The sequence below is a fragment of the Aptenodytes forsteri genome, unplaced genomic scaffold (assembly GCF_000699145.1).
Source record: "Aptenodytes forsteri isolate BGI_AS27 unplaced genomic scaffold, ASM69914v1 Scaffold164, whole genome shotgun sequence".
NCBI lineage: Eukaryota > Metazoa > Chordata > Aves > Sphenisciformes > Spheniscidae > Aptenodytes > Aptenodytes forsteri.
Genome location: NW_008795527.1, coordinates 5,157,077 through 5,179,528, shown reverse-complemented (window position 1 = coordinate 5,179,528; position 22,452 = coordinate 5,157,077). Strand labels below are relative to the sequence as shown.

General features: G+C 35.2%; 1 protein-coding gene across 1 annotated transcript in view; it reads right to left on the bottom strand.

Annotated features, from left to right (window-relative positions):
• Window positions 1-1,896: 1,896 nt before the first annotated feature.
• The window catches only part of SNX13 (sorting nexin 13), a 55,038-nt gene continuing 34,482 nt past the window's right edge, over window positions 1,897-22,452 (bottom strand). The window contains exons 16-25 of the mRNA XM_019472800.1: window positions 21,649-21,718; window positions 18,534-18,673; window positions 15,690-15,797; window positions 14,661-14,771; window positions 13,195-13,356; window positions 11,912-11,983; window positions 9,050-9,195; window positions 7,196-7,264; window positions 5,964-6,076; window positions 1,897-5,458 (exon numbers count right to left, since the gene is read on the bottom strand). Of these exons, the coding sequence (XP_019328345.1) occupies window positions 5,211-5,458; window positions 5,964-6,076; window positions 7,196-7,264; window positions 9,050-9,195; window positions 11,912-11,983; window positions 13,195-13,356; window positions 14,661-14,771; window positions 15,690-15,797; window positions 18,534-18,673; window positions 21,649-21,718 (1,239 nt within the window). The 3' untranslated portion in view covers window positions 1,897-5,210. The remainder of the gene's footprint in view (window positions 5,459-5,963; window positions 6,077-7,195; window positions 7,265-9,049; window positions 9,196-11,911; window positions 11,984-13,194; window positions 13,357-14,660; window positions 14,772-15,689; window positions 15,798-18,533; window positions 18,674-21,648; window positions 21,719-22,452) is intronic.

Here is a 22,452-nt window from a genome sequence, read left to right as displayed (position 1 = left end):
ATTGAATGAAGCTCCTGTCCTTTTCTCCCCAAAATACCTCTCCTGTTTTTACATTAGATATTAACAGGCCTTGTCTGTTTGCAAGAATGATGTTAGGGATTACTGGCAAGCCAGTAATTTAAATCAACATAGACAGTATAAAATTGAGCAGGTAAGATGTAACCAATTTTTTAAACAGACTATAAAGGAATGTTTTGTATGAAGTCCTTGAAAACAACAAGGAAAACGTTGTCTTTGATAATCAAATTCTAACTTCACCTTCAAACTGAAAAATAAGAAGCCTGTAGCTTGCTAACACGAGGTGACTTGTGCAAAGAAAGTTTTGTACCTACCTTAGTACTGGCTGGCTATTTTAAGAAAAAGAACAAAAAAAAAAAGTAAAAGTTTCTTTCAAGTTCTGGCTATTCTGTGTATGGAATAACTAGGTAGCTCACACAACCATCTTCCACATGTTCTAAACGAAGAAGAGTGTACCCAGTTCTCACAATTTTATCAAAATCTCTTACCTAGAACTCCAATAAGTTGGTAACAGAAAATTCCATCAGTATCTCTCGACTTAATTCAGAAATAGCATGTTTCTAGACCCTAAGCTGAGGAAATTCAGAACACAAAGACCCACAAGACTACTCGGGACTCGCTTTTAAAACTGTTATGGTAAGAAAGAGCAAGTCCATTTTTGAAAGCTACATTCCATACTCCCAATAAGTAGCTCTTGATTGCCAACAAATTCAATATAGTCTCGTTCTCTACTTAAGCCCAACCTCAGAATAAACTTAAGTATTATTCCAATTCTAAAATGTCAAATAAGAATTCCAGTTAGCCCTTTCTGAACCAGATATCAAATAATTTAACTGACCCATGCAAATTATCCCAACCTCAACATGCCATAGTAATTCAAAGAGACACAGCATGGGAAACAGTTATTTGAGACATTTCAATATGTAAGTATTCAAACATATTTGGGGGGGGGGAAGCAACTGCAGTGGCATAGATGTTTTAAGTGTTTCATGAAAATAAAACTTAATCTCTTTCAAAGTACTTAACAAAAGTGAACTACTTGTTTTCACTACATAATTTCCTTTCTTCCAAGAGATAAACCATGAAATTTGTAGTTAAAGAAACTGATGCAGAGTGATGCCGATTCCTGAACTTCACAAAAACTTTAGCAATCCTCACACATTCAGTAGACATCAAAACCAATATAAACCAGATAATGTGATAGACAGGAGAGTTGAATAAGCCACAGACACGTATTATCCTCACTTAGCAAATGGCAGATATTTTTTAAGACTTTTTAAAAAGTTTATAATGGAGTGGGTTTCTTGCCATTGAATTATCCTAGGATAACAGCTTCAACAAATAAGAACTTGCAATCAGCTAGTGAAATTCCTGAGATGTGTCTATATCCTGTAGCAAAAGTGTGTAACTTAGTGAAAGCGGTAAACACTTTACCCTAGGGTCAAAGAACTAACATCTCTGTAGCTCAGGACATCTTTTTGATGAATGTGAAACAGCTGGAATAAATATATCAAGGGTAACAATTGTGCTCCCATGGTAGATCCAGCTGCTGCAAAAATAAACCCGGGGGAAAAAGCCAAAGAGTAAAAAAACCCAACAATATAAAAAAACTCCTCCACCATACAATCCCACTGCATATGTCGTTTTAAAATAAAGGACACTCTGCAAATACTGGGCGAAAATGAATGTAGAGATTAATTTGTCAAAAGCAAAACCAGATTATAAACTGTTGAAAAAAGAATAATCAAGGAATGACTGTTCTATTACAACAGCACTTAACAGCAATATTTTTACCTTTAGTAATTTTTTTCCAGACTTGAGGAACATTTGTACCTGCTAGCAAGAAAGTTATTTTAAAAATGAACAGACACATAATAATCCTGTTAATACTTTATTAGTGTAATTTTTTAGCTTTCTATTGGACAGAACATAAATGCAAACTCCAAAAAAAAAAAAAAATTCAGAGTCCTCTGCCATTCAGTAGAAGTGACCACGGCAGCCTGTTTCACGTTCATTCTTTGTTACGGAAACGAGAGGAGGGGGAAGGGAGGGAAAAAGCATCAATAGAACAATTAGGCACACAGCTGACACTTACTGTACAATGATATGCACAAGTAATTTATAACAGCTATATTCATGAGATGTGCTCTTCAGGTTTTTCCCTTGTAATGTATGAGCTTTGCTCAGATGAGCAAGGATCATTAAGAACAAGGGAATTAACAAAAGAGTAACAAATAAGACTTTTAAAACAAGTCCTTAAATAAACTAACGCAACAACAGAATGCAAAATTGTTCAGCTGAGAAGACATTTTTAACCTAGACTTCAAAACATTAAAAATTCATTTATTTTACAGTTATTCAAATACACATGCATTAAATGAAAATATTGCACAAAATTAAAATTTAGATTGTGGAATTCATATATTTTTATTTTGGTACACATTCTGGTAGCACTTAAAATTTACTGTTTAGTTCTAGCAAACACCAGCAGCACAAGCTTGAGGATGAACCAAATGAAAAATTCAATTGCTCATTTTCTCTTAAAAATAATTAAGGCTAAAACAAGTGCATTTGTTGACAACGGCACAATTTTCAGCGGCCAGTCCCAGCACCCAAAGGCCAGAAGATACCCCCAGACACTTAAGTGCTGTATTATTAACATTCAGTTTTGGAAACTTTCTAGAATAATGGGCTGCATGGGTTGACAGGGCAGGTGTTTTAAATCGTCAACAGGAAAACCATTTAAATAAAGATACATACAAACTTTTTGTTAAAAAGTATTCCTTTCTGATGATTCTTGCCAGCCAACAGGCACCACTGAATTAGGAAGCCACATTCTGTAATTAAATACAGAAGACAAAACTTCAGTGCATATATACATATGCACACACATGTATATAAATGTGTGTATAGGTATATATATGTAATAAATTCATTAAGTAAAACGACTAATAAACATGGCGTATTATGTTCAGTTCACATTCCTAGAGATATTATTTTATTTTTGTACAGAAGTGTACCAGACATTTAAAAAAAAATCCCAAATTTGCACATGATCACTATTCTCTTGAAATTTTTCATGGTACCTACAGATAGATAAAAGGTTCCACAGATTTGACAAAACAGTATTTGAACTTCCCACTTTCATACTGCATAACAAATTCAGTGATTTAAAAGACATAAATTAGATTTGGTAGGATCAATGATATATTTACTATATCGCCAAGAACAACTGCTGAACGATCTTTCATCAGTCAGATGTCAGGTATGCTTGAGCAACCTGACATCAGTGGAAGATACAGGCATGTAAACAACAGGAGCTGGCTATGTTGATTACTTCACACAGAACTCAATAATTTTGTTAAATTCAACAGCACTTAATCATCACGCTTCTACAGAACCTGCAGAGAGGAAGGGGGAAGGGTTCTTACATATTTACCAACTTGTCTTCCTAGGGATTATAAAAGAAAGGGATTTCATTTACAGTATTTAGTTCTGCAATAAAGAAAAAAAACAAGTGCACTTGAGCCCATGCATACTGTATGAGAATGTTAACAGTACAATATGATCACCATTAAGTAGTATGATAAAAGGCTACATTGCATTAATGAAGTCCATGAGAAAAAATGATCTATATAGAGGCTTCAGTCAATTTAACTAGGTCCTTTGAGAGCCTTCTATCTTCTCTCAGAACGCTTTCATAAAAGGTCTATGTTCCTCCCTCACATAAAAGGATCATTTGTTCCCATTAAGACACAAATTACTATAAGGATCCTTGATCAACAGCTGTACCTTACCCTGTGTTTAGCGTTCAGAAAAAACGGACTCTATAGGACTACCTTCTATTCACCCGGATAGTGGTGCTCAAACAGTTGGGGACTATGAAAAAGAAAACACAAACTGAGATATGCTGTGGCCAAACAGGATTATTCAGTTGTTACTTTATTTTTAATTGGACAGAAATTCTTCAATGAAACTAAACAGAAGGATGTGGGGCCTTGATGTCAAATTTTTATTAAAATTTTACACTATGCAAAAAATAAAAAAATTATTTAAAAAAATATTGTTGTTTTATCTCCTTTTTATTTTCATATATACACTGAGATGCGTTCAGGAATTTCCAAGTGTTTGCATATGACTAATGAAATCCTTTACCTGTGAGGAACCAACTAATTCTAATATTTTTCCATATGAGGCTTACACACTAAAAGGTAATGAATCTTTCAATTAAGTAGGACATAGTCTTTTACACCCAAAAGAAGTTTCAAATTTTAGTGGGGAGTTGTGTGTAAACTGTCTTAGTGCAATTTCCTCATCTTCTAACATGATGTCTATCCTCTTTGAAACATGTACCCCCTTCCTTCTACAACTATCAACTTGACATATGTTCAAATACGCCAACTGAACATAAATATGATGCCCCTTCTCCACTGAAGTTACATGCAAAATGTATGCCAGGTGCTATAAGAGCAGAATATGGCCCTTAAAGCTACAGAATAATCAGAATAAAGGGTGTATTTCTACTGCACCTCTGCCTTTACTAAAACCCCCATTAGATCTAACATTAGTTTATTTTTCAAAACATAAAAGGTGAAGTAAATGTGGCATAAAAGCCACATTACCTCAACTTTTCTTTAATAAATGCACTTTTATGATGGGGCTATAACTATTTCTCACCTCTCCTATGAACCTGCTATTCCAGAGACTGCTTTTCCTGTTAGCTCAGCCTTTACAGGAATGTTAAAAGAGCCCTACAGAGCCTCAACAGTCATAACGTAGAACAATTCCACCTGATTCTCACACATTGCACTATCTCCCAGTGCCAAAACATCCTCTTCTTCCATTGTATCACCATAGTTGTGCTTTACTTGAACAGTCTGGCACTTTTCACTGCTGGCAAAACATCGACTCAGGAACGGAAGGAATCAGCATTCTTATATATTGGGCCAGTATTCTTCTCAATGTTGCATGAAGACGCACCAAATCATTTAAGACACACAAACCCTTCTGGTAGTGGTTGAACTACAAGTGAAGATGAGAAGATCCACAGGTCTTACAGATGCATTAATAATCTAATATGTGACACTAGAAGACTGGTGCAGAAATAACAGCATGTGAGTTTGAAGCCCCAGAGAATCTGCCCAAGCAATTAGTCCTGGACAAACATACACCAGCTTAATAGGTTTGAAGTGTCACCTTTTCTGCAAGGAAGGCGCTTGAATAGAATGTAGTCTCTGCTTATACCTCTGCATCTGCTTTGACCGTGAATGCAGTTTGTTGAAGAGCTCATGGAACTTATTTTGTGGAAATAAGGTTTCTAGGAATCTCTCCAGAAACACGTACACCATTCTCTTATTCAGTTGAGTGTGCTGGAACATTTCAAAGACCCGAAGGATGCCTTTCCGTGTTGTCTCAGCGCCTATGATGTGCTTCAGTTCATCTACAAAAATGAAAGTTACACAGAAGTTTAAGCTAAATTCTGCTTCTGTGTTAACAACAAACTTAAACTGAATAAAGTCTTTCAAATTACGCAGCTTGGAATTTGAAGTAACAGTGCCTCCATTATACATAATGTGACTAAACTAAAAGTTCTCTTACAGAAGAAAGGATTTTTGAAAATTACTTCCCTTTTACACTATATATGTGGAACCATGTTATTTTACATGAAATCATGCTGTATTGGAATATAGGTATTTCATGCACTAAACTTAAATCCTCTAGTGAAACTAAATACCAGGTTGGTTCTAAGAGAATTAGAGTTGCAAAGTCACAGTATATGTGAAAATATTCAGTGCTTTAATAATTAAAAACTTTTTTTTTAAAAAATACAGTTCATATGTCAACATTTCTTGTCAACATTTCAAACAATCAACAAGAATACTGACATTAATTCCAGTAACAATATATGGTAAGAATTATTAGGGTTCAATCCTAGACTCACTCACCTGGCATTACCTCCAGTAATTTGGTCTTCCCTGCCACTCTTGTTCTCATTCTAATAGCTTTGTCCCTCCGTGGAACAGTCTCTGCTAAAATGCCGTTGGGCCAAAAAGCATCTCTGTAACAAAAGCAAATCTGTCAAAATACAATAAAATTTTATCAAGTGAAAGGCTCTTTTTAATCCCTTAAAGCTATCTCACAAAATAAATACAAGAAAGTAATTTGCACACACTTCAAATATTAGAAAAGGGAAAACAAAAGGCAAAAAAGAAAACAAAAGCAAGAAGTACATTAGTAGCTACCATATACTTTTTTAGCACAAGAATCAGATGAAAGAAAATTTTAAGAAAATATTACACACCAAAAACATTCAAATACCACATAGTCATTACATAAAATATACTTAAGATTTGCTTTTACCAATCAGTCTCTATTGCCACTGACAGACTCTAAGCTTAGGTCTATTAATTGCTTCATTATATCTCTGACAGTAGTTAAACCTATGAACAAACTACAGCTGAGCTAAAGTAGTTTCAGTGTAGTTTAAAGCCCAATGCAAGAGACATGCCTCCATCTAAAAGGTATTTTGCCTCAGTGAATGACATTCTTTTTCTGAGTAAAAAGCACACATTCTTACTCAGTTTTATTAAAGCATAACAGAATATCTGTAAAGGATGACCCTTTGGCTAATACATTATCCTACTTTATCTCTTCCACCCCATCAAAAAAAAAAAAAAAAAGGCAAGGGGGTGGCTCTCACTCAACAACATTGCAGAAGCCATTAAGACTTTTAGGAAATGGAATGACAGAGCCTTTGATACTTTCAAATTCAGACTTCAGTTCTGTTGTATCTGCCCACATGCAACACATTAGTTTAGAGCTGGGTTTTTTTAGTAATAATTGTTTGCCTTTTAAGGCAAGGCATGCGCATGCCTTCATCAAGGTAAACAAGACACTTCATCCAGTAATATGATGAAATTCATAAGTATACCCATACTCTACCTCTTCTAGACTGGTTAATAAAGAACTTTTTAAGGAAGAGGAGAAAACTAAAAAATATTCTTCACGTGACAATTACTTTCTCTCGCTTTACACACATAAAAAGCAGTGTATGCTCCAACTGGAATTCTGTACAGTAATAATAATTTCCTCACATAAAAAGAATAGGAAGGACACACAGATATTAGGTATCAATTGGCAAGTACTTCATATTTAACATCTGTGATAAAAGACATACCTGAAGCGTTTCACCGCATCTGCTACTTGCTCAGGAGATGTCATCCAATCAACATGATCAACTATTTTTCTAAAATCAAAGCAACAAGTCTCTCTCATTTAATTTTTAGAACAGAGAACAAATTTTAAAGAGCACTCTAGGGCAAACAAAGTATAATTTCAGCTTTCTCCAACTCCATAAGTAGGTTCTATAGAAGTGCACACTAGGAAGGCAAACACTGATTCTCAAGATAAAAAAAACTAAGCTCACTCATCACTCCTAAAGCTAAAGCCTTTTTCTTTTTGAGTAAATGTACGATGACTAAGCAGGCTGGAAAACTGATGTTGCATCTCGCATCAACGTTAGATAAATGCTCTGCTTGTAGAGCGCTCCTCTTCATGGAGCACTCTTCAAGGTCTGCTTCTGTAAGCAAAGAACCTACTTAAAAATCTCAAACTACCATACTTATGTATGCAGCTACTTCGTAATCTTTAACAGGATATACAGACTGATCACAAACTTTGACCTTCATTCATCAACACATACACACAGCTCAATATCCAAATCTAGTATGGTTACAAAAATGATATACACATCTGTGTATCACCATAATCCCAGGATTATTTCCCTAAATGTAATTTGAATTTAGTTTTCCAAGAAACAGGAAAACACAATTTTGCTGCAGAATGCCATTAAACCCCAAGAATCTGCTAGGACAAGGTATGACTGCTGAACCAGAGGAAGCTGTGAGTATCTAGAATAGCTCCAAATGTAGAAGCAAAATAGTTCTGCACACATCTCTGCAATAAGAAAGCAGCAGCTTGTGCACAAACTCAGCTAGTCATACTACAATCTGAAAACAGCAAAAAGTATTCAGAGTTGTTCAACAGGGCAGCATCTTTTTGGAAGCACAGGTCACAAGATAATCGTCACCTGGCCACGAGGAATTATTCGAAAAACACCCAGTGCTATTATTATTACATGGCTGCATCACTACTGGTAGTGCAAGAACTGTCTACATGCTTAACAGTGATGATGAAAACATCAAAAATATACTTGTGAAGGGTGAAAAGTAATGATACAGTGAGGAATGTCCTGAAAAAGTAATAGGAAACTACTTCTCACCTGCTAGAAATGAATTTTTTGCTTCATGGCACTAATCCAAAGTGACAATTTAGTGCCAATCCAGTTTTTTTGTTCTGTATTTCTATTTACATTTCAGAAACAAATTATTAGAAGGGAAAGCCTGGAAACAGTAGATTTCTAAGCTGAGGGCAAGAATCATTACCTATTTAGCACTACTAATTTGTTTTGCATTTGCATGAAAAAGGGTATATGTGAATTACAGAGAACATGGAGGGGAGCGCAGAATGGACCCCATAACAGTCCTTTCCCTTTCCCTTCCCCCCCTCCTTCTTTTAAAGTGTGAGAGCAAAAACTTAACATAGCAACTCAGTACAGTTCACATCATTTGATAGTGCCAGTGTATCATTTGTGGCATCAAAGAGATGTAAACAGAAATAGTGCAGAAAGTAATAAATAGTATTAACAACAAAAAGTATAGTGTAAAACACAGGGCAAAAAGCATAGACACCATCAGAATTAAGTTACGTTCACAGAAACATGAACTCCTGTTGATATGTGAAAGCTCTTTTGGAAGTTCTCTGGCATATAAGAGTTACTGGAATTTGTCTCTCAGCAATGTTTTGTGTTTATCTCCATTTTACACCACATTTGTACTTGGTTTATTGATCCTCTTCAAAGGGGAATACACGCAGATCTAAACCACAATAATTTAGTAATACCAAAAAGTATTTATAGACACAGTCTACATAGTCTCACTCACATGATCGCTCTATATAAGAAAAGCAATACCTATTAATTGTGTCACCGTATGTCGCTCTAATAAGTTGCTGAAGCAGATTTTTTATATTTCTTCTTAACCACTGATTTCTTTCCTTTAAATCAAAGACTTCATCCATAAGGAGGAGCATTACTCTCAGTGGAATATTGTCATCCACCTGATCAAGCGAGTAAAAGTATAATCAGTAAACTTTTATTTCAGTTCAAGAAAGCTACAGTTTTAGTAGCTACTTCACAGGTCAAATACTTCAGTATAAGCAGAACAATGACAGAAACACTTTGCTCTGTATTTTACTGTAATATGAAATCTTCCCTAAATCTTCTATAACATCACTAAGAGCAAAGAAAGATTGAAAATTAAAGATAAACTAGGCTTAAATCAATTTAATTTTTAAAATAAGACAAAAAGAAACAGTTATTTCACCGAAGTTGAACACAGTTAATACAAGTAAATATGTCCTAAAGAGAGAGCTTGTCCCTGACCTTTTCCTTTGGTAGCTGTGCTTCCAACTGCCTAACATGAAAACTCTGAAAGGAGCTTTTCTTTGGCATCTTTTTCTTATGGACGCACTGTGACAAATTCAGAACCTCCTAAGAACAATGACACTTCACTGCAATGAACTGCCTTTTATTTAGATATCATTCTAACCTGCATGGCTAAAGTGATTTTATGCTTGTAGATAAAGAAAAGCATCATCATTTTATTATTTAATAGACGATGTTACACAGATTGGCTTACAAAAAACAACTTCTGTGGAAATCCTAAGACAGATGATTCAGTAACTATAAGTTTTTAAAGATGGATGGCATACACTTGCAGTAATTGTCAACATTTTTTCAAATATTAAAATTTGAGGGAGAGTTTACTAAATTCTGTAGTATGAAAGTATTAGATTTTCATCTTAGTTGTTATGTTTCTCTTATAGAAACAACAGCAGCTTCTCATGGCCTGCTTATAAATCCTAAGACAGATGATTCAGTAACTATAAGTTTTTAAAGATGGATGGCATACACTTGCAGTAATTGTCAACATTTTTTCAAATATTAAAATTTGAGGGAGAGTTTACTAAATTCTGTAGTATGAAAGTATTAGATTTTCATCTTAGTTGTTATGTTTCTCTTATAGAAACAACAGCAGCTTCTCATGGCCTGCTTATATGCCAAACTACAAGCCTACATATTGTTAAGCTATTGCATAAAAAGACAGCATTTGGAGTTACAGTTGTATTGCAGAAGAGTCCACAAATATTTATCTCAAATACAACAAATTAATTTGATTTTTTGACTGATTCATTTTTTACACTTTGTATTTATTATTAAAACTTCATGAACTTTATAGAATAGCAAGCTAAAATTAAAGTCTTACTATATCCTCAGCAAATTTTATTCACGACTGAATGCACTTTCTCTGTTTTTTGGTTTTGTTTCTTTTTAATTAGGATTTTTACATTCTAAGCATAACATTCAGAATTTTGTTTTTTATTTGAAGTCTGATACAGCCCTACCTGGAAGAGCAGTAGTTTGCACTGCACTGTTAATCCTATGCTGGAAGTAGTAGCAAGGTCTCGCAGCTATGTGGACATTTTTTTGGTGGACTACACAAGTACATGTTTATATACAACCGGTATATATACACAGACAGTAGATTCACAATCCAGCTGGAGATTCTATAGATCCATGCCTCACTGTTACAGTACTGCTTCTCCACTTAAAATTCCATTCAACCTGCCATATTTTTTGTCTGATTTAGTGACTGTAAGTTGTGAACAATGCATCTTAGAAGAGCAGTTGAGAGTTGAAAGGTTTTAAGACATTTGAAATCTGCCTTTCAGAAACACTTTGTATGTTAACTTAGAAGCTATCAAGAATTGTAGCTTCTATTCATTTTACAGAAGATCAATGAAATATTTGCAGAGAAGCTGCTCATATGCTTGAATGATATTATTTTGTTTTGTCTGTGCAAAACAGAAGCTTCAGGAGTATCAAAGATAAACATTTGTAATTACAAATTTACGGATAAAATCTGATATAGTGAAAAATAATGGGGAAAAGGAAAATCCAGAAGAACTCAAGGCTATGTTATTTGAGCAAAAATACATCTACCAAGCCATCATAGCAGTTACGCACAGGAAGACAAACTGGAATGCTTTGATGTGACCAAAAACTCCAAAATGTGAAGGGCAGAGCAGGTGCAGATTTATGACCATAGCAAATTGCATATAATCACTGGTAATCTCATGGCCTTTCTGTCCTACTTAGAATTTTTTCCAATTGTTTTCACATATATGATCAATGTTTCAATCAAAACAATAGCAAAATACCATAGCTTATGATAACATCAAGAGCTTAAATTTCACTTTCAAGTTTCTAATATTACTACTTTATATATTTTAGGTATCCACATACTAAAAGTTTATTATTTAGGAGAACATTCTGAAGGTTTTTTCCATAAAAACATAGCAAACACTACTGCCGATCCATTAAACAAATGCCCCCTAAAATGTCACATCAGAATTCAGAATCAATAAAATGCCAACGGAAATGATGCTAACAGTCTGGTACCATACTATCTTTGAACAGACAGAAATTGGAGGGAGGAGGGGAAAACAACCCCAAACAACCTCCCACCCACAAAACACAAAAGCAGTAGCATGTACACTTTAAGTTATTCCACTGTTGTGTAAACCATTTTAGTACTAACAAAGATGTTAATTTTAGGAGGAAGCATATAAGTTTCTTTTTAAAAAGTTAAGAACTGTTTGTAAGTGCCTGGTATAATATCAGAAAACAATAAATATGTAGTTTAACATAAAATAAGTAACTCATTAATTTGGTTTTAGAGGAGTCAGCTTTGAAAGGACAAATGTCACTCACGTTGTCATCAATTGGTGCTGCAACACGGCAATGGTCAGGATCTGAATAGGTTTTCTGGATCAAAGGAGGCACCTACAATGAAAAAATGCTAATGTTTATGAAGTAAAAAATACTTTAGAACACCAATAAATCAGATCACTTTTCATAATCAATTTGGTTATGAAAATGAAAACCTAACATTGGGTCAAAAGTCAGTTGCATACTACTGCAGATATATATACAGTAGTCCTTTCATCTTCCAACAAATCAAGCCTGTAGGTATTCTCCTATAGCTATCAAAGTTATCAACACCTTTAAGACAATCCACATATATTTTCTCAAGTGCCTAATGCTTCAACTGGAAAACACCTAGAAATTCATATGGGACTGATATTTCTTCTTGTATTTCCTCTTGATCTTAAGTCCTGCCTAGTCACGGACTTCCCAGTGAGTATAACTGCAGATATATTGTTAGTCACACACCAGGGAAGTTACCAGCAATGAGAAAGTCCAGAGCCAATCATTTTATCTCACAAGTAATGAAAAAAACAAACAAAAAGCCCCACACACACCACAGATTTATTATTCCCTTTCATGGTTTACGGGTTAACTCATCTCGGGTGCTGTTCTAGATCTGCCACATATAACTGTTTTAGTAACACAAAATGGAACAATCCCTGATCACAGACCTTACAGCTACACACAGAAAGAGGAGGGCAAGGGAAAGGAAGGCAAGATGGACATGTTAGGAAGATTACTACTTTCATAGGACTTCTAGATAGCATGCCACGCTACCATTCCCCACCTCTAAGGTATTACATTTTAGGAATATAAAAGATGAGGAAAGATGGCAGGAAAGACAGAAAGAAAATTTAATTTAAAACAGAATTCAGCAAGAAATAAGCAGAAGAGAAGCTATCTCCTTATTCTAAGTTTCATAATATATGGGTTTTTTTCTAATGAAAGCAGCAGATGCAGCAAACTAGCTTTATGAGAATGGGTGGTAAAAAATAAGAAAATCAGTGACTCATTCTTCTCAAGTGGCTGCACTGAATTAAGTGAAGAAGGATCGCTGTAACAGTCTGTAGATGCCGTCTTAAAATGTGTTACTTAACAGCAAAGAACTCCATGTTTGTAGTATAATGACTACTGAACCTTATCAAAAGGGTATAGGTATAAAACAGATTGCTCTCCTGTCTAATGACTTGACTCTTCGTTATACTAGACAACATAAGTTTAAATGAGTCAATAGCTAATCTCCTATTAATTCACTAGTATGTATTAACTACCAAGTATTTTCTTACCTTGAAAAATGATTGCTTTATGTCTTGTCCCAATCTCTCTGACATTTTACCCATGTTGTCTGACATTTTAGTCATTCCCTCTGCCAGGCTGTCAGGGAGAGACTTGACTGCATTTGATACATTTCTCATAGAGTTACGCAGTGGGTTTACAAATGTGTCCATCTGAAGGGGAAGATGTTTAACCAGAGTTGTATAATCTATGAGGACACCAGTATATTAAGACACTATGAGAAGTATCACACTGTTCCAGAGAACAATAATATAAAGAACAACTCAAATTGCTTAACTTCATTACAGAATGCGGAATAAAGTTTTCGCTTCACTTTCATTTATATTTCTCATTCCTTACAGCCCCACTGTAACTATTTACATCTTTCAACAGGTCTTTTTCCTGAGTCATTTCCATTTCCCATCCCTCAGCTTTTCTTAGCTTGAATTATTTTCCTTTTCTTCTTCATTCAATGCCATTTCTCCCTTCCAAGCTTCCTACTTCCAGATGTTTCACTTCTGCTTTCAACTCTTCATCTTTGAAACATGCCTCTTTTAAACAGCACTGGAGTAATATGCTTTAATATCATGGCAAGTATAATTAAAAACATAAAGTAGTTCCATAAAAACTGTTCAAAGTTTTCTTTCAGTATATACTCTAGATTCAGTCCAGAGGCACAAATACTAGTGCGATGCCCTTAAAAAGTTAAGTTTATGAAGAACCTGATAAGCTGGAAATCAAATCTTACTCAGTCATTACATAAACCTTGATAAATATTTAGTTGTTTCACTGTTAAATATTTAAGGAATATAGGCAGAACAACAACTTGATGTGACAATACCATTGTAGATGGTTTTTATATCAAAATCACTAAAAGTTTAGAAATAGCTATATTTGCAAAGCAGATGCCCACACAAACTGGTCAACTGAACAAAGAATTACTTGTCTGAAGAGAGTTCTGGTGGCTTAACAAAAAGGATGCACAGCTCAGAGCTCCGAATTTGACCAATGACTCTGAATGTTTAAAATGGCTAAATACATAACAGCTGCTTTGGAAGGGAAATGCATTTCATCTTTTGGGCTGAAGAGTGGAGAGCATGGTAACAGCAGCAAATACAGAGTAAAGAACTGAAAAAAGAAATTGGAAGGAATGAAAAAAAAAAATCACAGATGTCTGACAGAAAGTAACTTGCAAGAAACACACTTTTAAAGCAGTCTTGGTGCAATACACTGTGTCTGATTTGAACATTTTATTTCCTTGTCATACAAATAAATTTACCTGTTATAAAAATGGTAAATTTTTGGTTCCCTATGTCCTCAGATACTCTGCCACTCACAAAGTATTAAAGCAACTCACTTGCAAGTTGTTTTGAAAGTGCTATATAGCTGTTTAATATCAGTTCAACATCTCTGTTTAATGCAATCATTGCACTAATGAATGCTCTGAAGTTCCCTTGACAGTGCAAAACATTCTTACCTTCCGTGCAAAATCCCCCTTCCCTTTGCTGTAGGCTTTATTCTCCAGGAAGTCATACACATAATGGGCTAAAGCTGGAGAAGCCTTCATCATTTCGGGATTTAACAAGAGCTGAGTAAAACAATTTTTAAAAGGTGCTTTTTAATGAATAATGAAAAAGGCCTTATCATTCAGTTTAGTAAAAGTTTACCATGCACAATCAAAGACACTACATCTTGCAATGTATTTTCTCATTCATTCTCTAAATTTTATTCCAACATTACACTATTCCTAAGATGGAAACAACATGCTTCTTGGTAATTCCCATAATTTTAACTAGCATGTTAATTATAGCATCTCACAGAAAAATACACACCTTTATGACCACTGAAACTGCTTCTAAAATGCCAAGGAAAAAAAAAAAAAGCTATGACTGAAAAAAATATTGCTACTAAAAATGGGACACATATCTCAAAGGAAAAAATATTAGCACTTTAAACAGAACAATCAGATTTCACAATGCTTTATTCATCTTCATTATTTATTGTTAACATGTCCGTTGAGTTGGTCAACATATTTTAGTGCTAAATGACCAGAAAGTCCCTATGAAGTAGGACAACTGAATTCCTTTAGTTGGGCTGATACAGGCCTTATCTGAAAGGAGAAGCTGTGTAGTTATGCTGCACCGCCGGAGCGGGTGCCACGCCAATCCTTATGCAACAGCACAGCAGAAAGTAACCATAAACATGAGCGTAACAGAAGAAAAGTTAAGTGGGGTAGAGCTCAAAACCAACACAGCTGGAACCTCACCAGCTCAGAGGAGTTGGGACAGAACTGGCTGAGAATAAACCAAAACATCAAAGAAAAGGCAAACTTATTAGATAATATTAAGTTCTTATGGTATACTATTTAGGATTGTATACCATCTACAACACGGCTTTATTTATTTATTTATTTATTTATTTATTTTAAAGCATGCTAGCAAATTTTCTACCTCAGAAAAAAGAATTCCAACCTAGTACACAGCCAAAAAAAAACTTAACAGCTTACCTGCAAATATGCATTTAAATCTTTTTTCCTCTTTTCCAAAAATTCTCTGTCCATATTGTTAAATGTCTTTTTGCCAGGAAGTTTCAGTATATTTGCAAGGTTTTCAAACTAGAAAAAAGAGAAGATTTTTTGTTCTGTTTTCAAAAGAGTTTCAAATTGCCATATAAGCTCAGAAATTACAGGGGTCATTATATTCACCTATTCTTATCTACCATATAACACCTGACAATTTCTGCATCAAGCCCAGAACTCAGATTCCTTGGAGAAGCCAAAATTAAAGGTAGGCCGTCAAGAACCAATGCACAAAAATTCTCAGAAGACTCTCAAGGGCAAAATTTAAATTTCTGAACACACAAGTGATACTCACTTTTGCAATACAGACTAGTGTAGTGTGCAAATTATTCCTGTCATCACACCTGCTCAAAAAGGTTTAGGCTCAAGATTTATCATTATTATTTGAGCAGAAGTTAGTAGGGTTATGAGACTACATCAAGAGAACTTGTAAATCTTTCTAAAACATCTTCCCTTTCCTTTCCTGATCAAACCTACTATGGAAATGATTAAGTTTTTATCCCTGGAGTGGATGGCAGCACCCAGTTTACAGATAGGTTATCATACCATGCTTGATATGCCATCACTTGTGCCTTTTCTCCAGGTAATGACAGTGATTGGCACTGGCTGACATGTCTTCCGCTGTTCCAGTTTTACAGAAAGAACTGGTGTTCCAGGGAAGCAGCAGGGAAAGAAGAGGCCCTAACACTTAAGAAGGTTGAACATATCTGCTACAATGCACAAAAATAAAAAAGTGACAAGAATAAAACTCAAAGAATCAGGATTATCCACATATAGAATCCAGACTTCCTGTAAATAATAAATAATATTCTAAAGGGGGTAAAAAGAGAAAGGTATAGTATCTAGGCTTTAAGAAACAACCTGGAAAAAGGCTGTATCCTTTTCTCTCTAGAGAAGACCACAAAATTACAGATTTAAGAAAGATTGATTCCATTCAGTCCCTGCAAGGTGTCTTTTTGCAAAGACATCATTAAACTTTGGAATGTCACAAAGCTCATAACACGTTTATGGCCTGAGGAAGCACCAAAGAATAACTATTTCCAATTTTACAAATCCCATTCCCTTGCAAATAGGTCATGTGGGAAAATAACTGAACAGAAGATGGTCTAGTTTTCATTTGGATACTTGTATCTAAACAGAAGCAATGTAAGCAAAGAACAGCCTCTATTTTAAATATAGATATCTACTTCAAATTATATTTATTACATTACTGACTAAAGAAACTGGTGTGAATCTATTCAGTACTTTAAGGAAAAAAGCTCATACAGATACTATACACAGCTAACTTCAATTCCATTTTGGATCAAGCACCTATTTTCTCTGAAAAACATAAACAATAATCCCTGCCCTTCCTCTTAATTTTAAATAAAAGATGCTAATCTTTACCTTTAACATGTCAATAAAAATGTCTCATACAAGCATACAAGAAGGGTGTTCAGTGTATCAGTGACATTCCTGTGCCCATAAACTCAGTAGGAATGTCTATTTTGTTGTCAAAACAAAGCAAAATTGTTGGGAGTTTCTGAGATGCTACAATGAAGCACAGGAATTACTTTACTTCTTGCAATCTTAGTGTTGGAGGATAATGTTTCCATTTTCTGTAAATTCAAAGAACTCGGATTTAGCCACAAGAAATTTCTGAGCTTTCATGTTTTGAAAATTTTTGCTTCTGCCATTTTTTTCTAGTCACTTACTGGTAGGTCAGTTTCAAATGACTGCCCCATATCAGCAGAACATTAACTCACTATAAGGTCAGGGAACCCATACCTGTTATAACAGGTCAGGGATTCTTCAAAACAGTGAATTAATTAAAAAAAAAAAAAATCAATTTGAAGAGTTGTACAAAAATTGGTATTTCAAATTTATTGACAGCACACTAAGATAATAAGAAATTAAAAGGAAAGTCAGACTTTGTTTATAATACAAATATTCAACACAACGTTTGCTTTTTTAATAAAGCTTTTTCCCTTTTTACTACTGTTGTGACTTTACAATGCTAGCCTACCTGCACAGAATTTGTTCTCTATGCCTCTCTATTAATAACAAAGTAAAGGGATGTAATCCAATACTTCTGACTAGTTCAAAGGTTATGCAGTCAAATCTGACTTTTCCAAAGGCTTGGTTTAAAAGCGTTTCACCCTCCTCTTTTAAAAGCACTGCATTTTCAACACTTTTTCATGTCAGCAGGTTCTACTTTGTACCAGCTGGTGAATTACAAGTCTCTATTTTTTCCTTCTTTCATTTTAGGAGAGTTAAGAGTCTGAGAATACAAGTAGAGCAATAAAAGGCAGATTGTCTAGCAGTACACTGAACTGCCAACAGCTGTCCCTTTTGAGACCCCACCGATCCTTAACATTTCACTTAAAACCTAAATACCTATTTCCCAAGCTCAGTTTTTATTTCTTAATCTCTGTGACAAATATAACAAATGAAATATGCCACTGTTTGAGACCGACAGCACTTCCATACAAACGTTTTAATGTAAAATTAAGCAAAGGGGGGGTGGGGGGAAAAGCTTTCTAAGTTCCATTTCCTTTTGTTAGAGCAATTATGTAGTGATCAGGTACTAAACTATATAAACATGCACCTGTGAACTGCTCAGTACAAATAATGTATGATATAAATGGTAAAAAGTACATTTAATTGAAAATAATAGTGCTGTAACTCCACATCTTAAGTCACTTTGAGAAAGCCAATACTCATGCCATACCATCACACAGAAAAAGCACCTTTCGAAGAAACCTTAGAAGATTTTTTTATGAGATTAATTACCTGCTCAGTGATCCTCATGTGAAAGTCATGGAAGTCACTGTAGCGTCGATATGTCTTCCACGTCTCTTCGCTGTTTGGATTTCGCCGATGGACTGTGATAGCATACAGTGCATATGTCTTGCCGTGGTCATTACACACTCCTGCCACAGCATATGGGTCATAGTCAGCATAGACTAGTAGTTTAAAACAAAAACAAAAAAGGAACAAACAGAAAGAAGGAAGACGAAAGGACACACATGTGAAGTGAAGAAATGTCTGGAATGACAGACTTGAGAGACAAAAATGGACATGCAAGCAGAAGAGTAAGCCATCCCTTTATCCAAAACACTGTAGAAGTGATACCCTCCAGAAACTTACTATGTAAACTGAAATATAGATTAAGCACCCTTAAAGTTAGACAAGTTTCACTGATACGCAAAACATGAAAAAAAGAATAGAAAAGGTTTCAACGTCTAAGAATAGTGACTAGATCTTTTAAAAAATAATTTTAACCTAATCAAGGTATGGGTGAAAGACAACTGTAAAACCAGAAGAAATTCCAGTCTGCAAAGTACTCTAATCATATTGCAAAAGCTTGTCCATCAAAAAATCTGTAAATACAAAACACAGTGCTAGCAAGCTGTAAGCATTCAGTTTTGTTATTAACATCAGCAGTTTGTTATTAGCTGTAAGATTAAAAAATACCCCCACACTATTTAAGTCAACAGAAACTATATATATACACACACACGTACTAATTACGTATGTGTGTGTACATATATAATGTATTCTGTGTACACACACACACAAGCACACATTTTATGGAGAAGTCAATTTATAAATGGAAAGAACACAGATAGTTATCTTAAAGAGAAACAAACATCTTTTTGTTCTCCACTGAATACTTAAGTTCCTTGGACATTCCTCCAGTATAGAGTTTGTTTCAAAAACTTCCATTTAATCTACAGAATAACCTAGAACCAATATTGTTTACACTGCACACTGTTTAAATTGGTAATATGTTGTATCTCTAAGTACTGAACCAATATCCAGTAACCACAATTTTCCAGTGGCTAGATGAAAATACTTTTTAATCAAGTTCTGTGAATTTCTCAATGCACCCACGCTCCATAAAATACACTTTTCGTGACAAATCATTAAATCCAACCTCTGTTGTGCTTCCAGCCTTGACTTCTCTCAAGTATAATGCCAAGGTCTAAGCAGCCAGGAAGCACCTCTAGGATAGGGGCAGCTGCTGACAATGTAAGAATTACTCACTAGGAAGGTGCACAGTGGGCACGGAGCATCTTTTCTTTGTCATCTATCTCTTGGCATCCTATCTTTTGGCATCCTTCAGAGCATCTTTTCTTTGCCATCTACCCTCTAGAAGAAGAATGTTGAGTGCTGAACTCCAAGAAAAAAGAGCAGGCAGTCAGGATGCTGCCAAAAGACTGCCCAGCGAATGGAGCTGGGAAACCCCAGCTCCATGGATGCTGAGCAAGCCCTATCCTCTAAACTCAGGTTGACCACTCTGCTGTGCAGCCACCATACCACATCTCAGGGGCGCTGCTAATTTGCACCTTTAGGAGTACCACTTCAGGACAGGTGTGACAGAAAAAGAACGAAGTTGTCCCTGCCACCCCTTATGTCATAGCCTCTTAATCGGCATTTATTTTCCAACACAAGACAAGGTAAATCCTCAAAGATTATGGAGAAGATCTTGTATACACCCCACAAGCACAGTAAAGGGTAGTAATCGGCAGAAGAAAGGAGCCTGCGCACAGATGCGAGATGCACCTACTGCCTGTAGCATCCAGAAAGCAGGGACTTGTATTTCTTGTTTAAACGTGAGGTGAAGAGGAAGGAGACGTCCAGTTTAATCCTATCTTACAATACGAACCTGTACCTATCCCCTGGTTCAACTGGAGTATTATGGATTTACAGAGTCAAGCTGATAGTTTTCAATACACACTGCCATCAAGATTATACATTTAACGTAATTTGTGTGGTTCTAAGTTTACCTTTTTTCTTAGATCAAAACAATGAAAATTCCAAGTTTAATTCAGAAAAAAGTATCACATGCCATTTTAAATAAAAAAGCAAAAACATGATTCTTAACTTTTAAATGATTTTTCCCCTTCTCTGAGGACAGACTACACGAGACTTGGATTGCACCATGCACTCACACTTGGTTGGAGTAATAGAGTTTTTAATTAAAATGTCAAATAGTTGAATTCTTGCTAACAGCTCATGTGTCTGCTATATAAATGCATAGATTTAAAAGTCTATTGCATAGTAAAATCTACCAAAAAAAAGTATCTGAAGATTCATTCACAATTTAATTACCTAGTGCAATCTCATCTAACTAGAAAATTTGCAAATAATATCAGAGAAGTTTCTGTTATTTACTCTCATGTAATAAAAATTTTTAATTTATTACTAGGCAAATTTTTTCTAAAGATAACCAAAAATGCCACCACTGTAAAGACTGAAGTCACTAACTTAAATTAAGCTAAGTCAATAAGGAAGCAGAAAAAATAGGGGAAAATATTATAGCAACAGAAGTAAACAGTCAAGAATTAGAATTGTGTGACTAGAAAAAGAGACATGGCTTTTACAATTTGTTCTTTAAATAATTGCTAAAATAAATGCTACTCAATATTAAGTTTAGTGAATGATTCTCCAGAGATAGGAAAAATAGTAATACCATAAACAAAAAAATTAAATCACATTTTAAGTACAGATACGTAGTCTACAACCTACAGCACCAATTCTGTAAGGATTTCCATTACAAGTACTTCATGGGAAATATGAATTCAAATGTTTAATGAGGTTAAAATAATGAAAGGATTAGGATTTCAAGGGCCTGTAATATTAAAAAACTCAAAATAAATGGTGGAAAACAAGTATGCAGCCATCATGATAATCACATTTTAAGTACAGATACGTAGTCTACAACCTACAGCACCAATTCTGTAAGGATTTCCATTACAAGTACTTCATGGGAAATATGAATTCAAATGTTTAATGAGGTTAAAATAATGAAAGGATTAGGATTTCAAGGGCCTGTAATATTAAAAAACTCAAAATAAATGGTGGAAAACAAGTATGCAGCCATCATAATAGATTCACTTACCAGTATCTGAGATGTATGCATGGAGTTGAACTGTCTCATCAGAAGGGACATTTGAAAGGTCATCTAAGGACTGGGGGCGGGGAGGGGAGAAGGAAGACACAGGCAAGAGAATAAGATCACAGATACATATAATTTGAGAGATGCTTTCTGATTTATCTATTTTGTTTTCAAACTTTCAGTTCGCTACACTAATAGAATAGCTTAATGCACTGTAACAATGCAAGTAAGTGTTTGTATTACCTGGCTACTAAAGCCTTTCTTTTAACACAGACTGTAGGGCCCTTCATCTCCCCTACCAGTTTCACATAGTTTTGTGATCACTCTAACATATTTGCTACTTCCATTTGATATCTCAACTCTAATAGAAGTACAGCTACAAATAGTCTTTTACTGAGCATTAAAAAAACCAAAAGAACCGCAACAATTGTGGAATCACAGAATCACAGAATCATAGAATCATTTAGGTTGGAAAAGACCTTTAAGATCATCAAGTCCAACCGTTAACCTAACACTGCCAAGTCCACCACTAAACCATGTCCCTAAGCACCACATCCACCCGTCTTTTAAATACCTCCAGGGATGGTGACTCACCCACTTCCCTGGGCAGCCTGGTCCAATGCTTGACCACCCTTTCGGTGAAGACATTTTTCCTAATATCCAATCTAAACCTTCCCTGGCACAACTTGAGGCCATCTCCTCTTGTCCTATCGCTTGTTACTCGGGAGAAGAGACCGACATCCACCCTCACTACAACTACCTGAAAGGAGGTTGTAGCGAGGTGGGTGTCGGTCTCTTCTCCCAAGT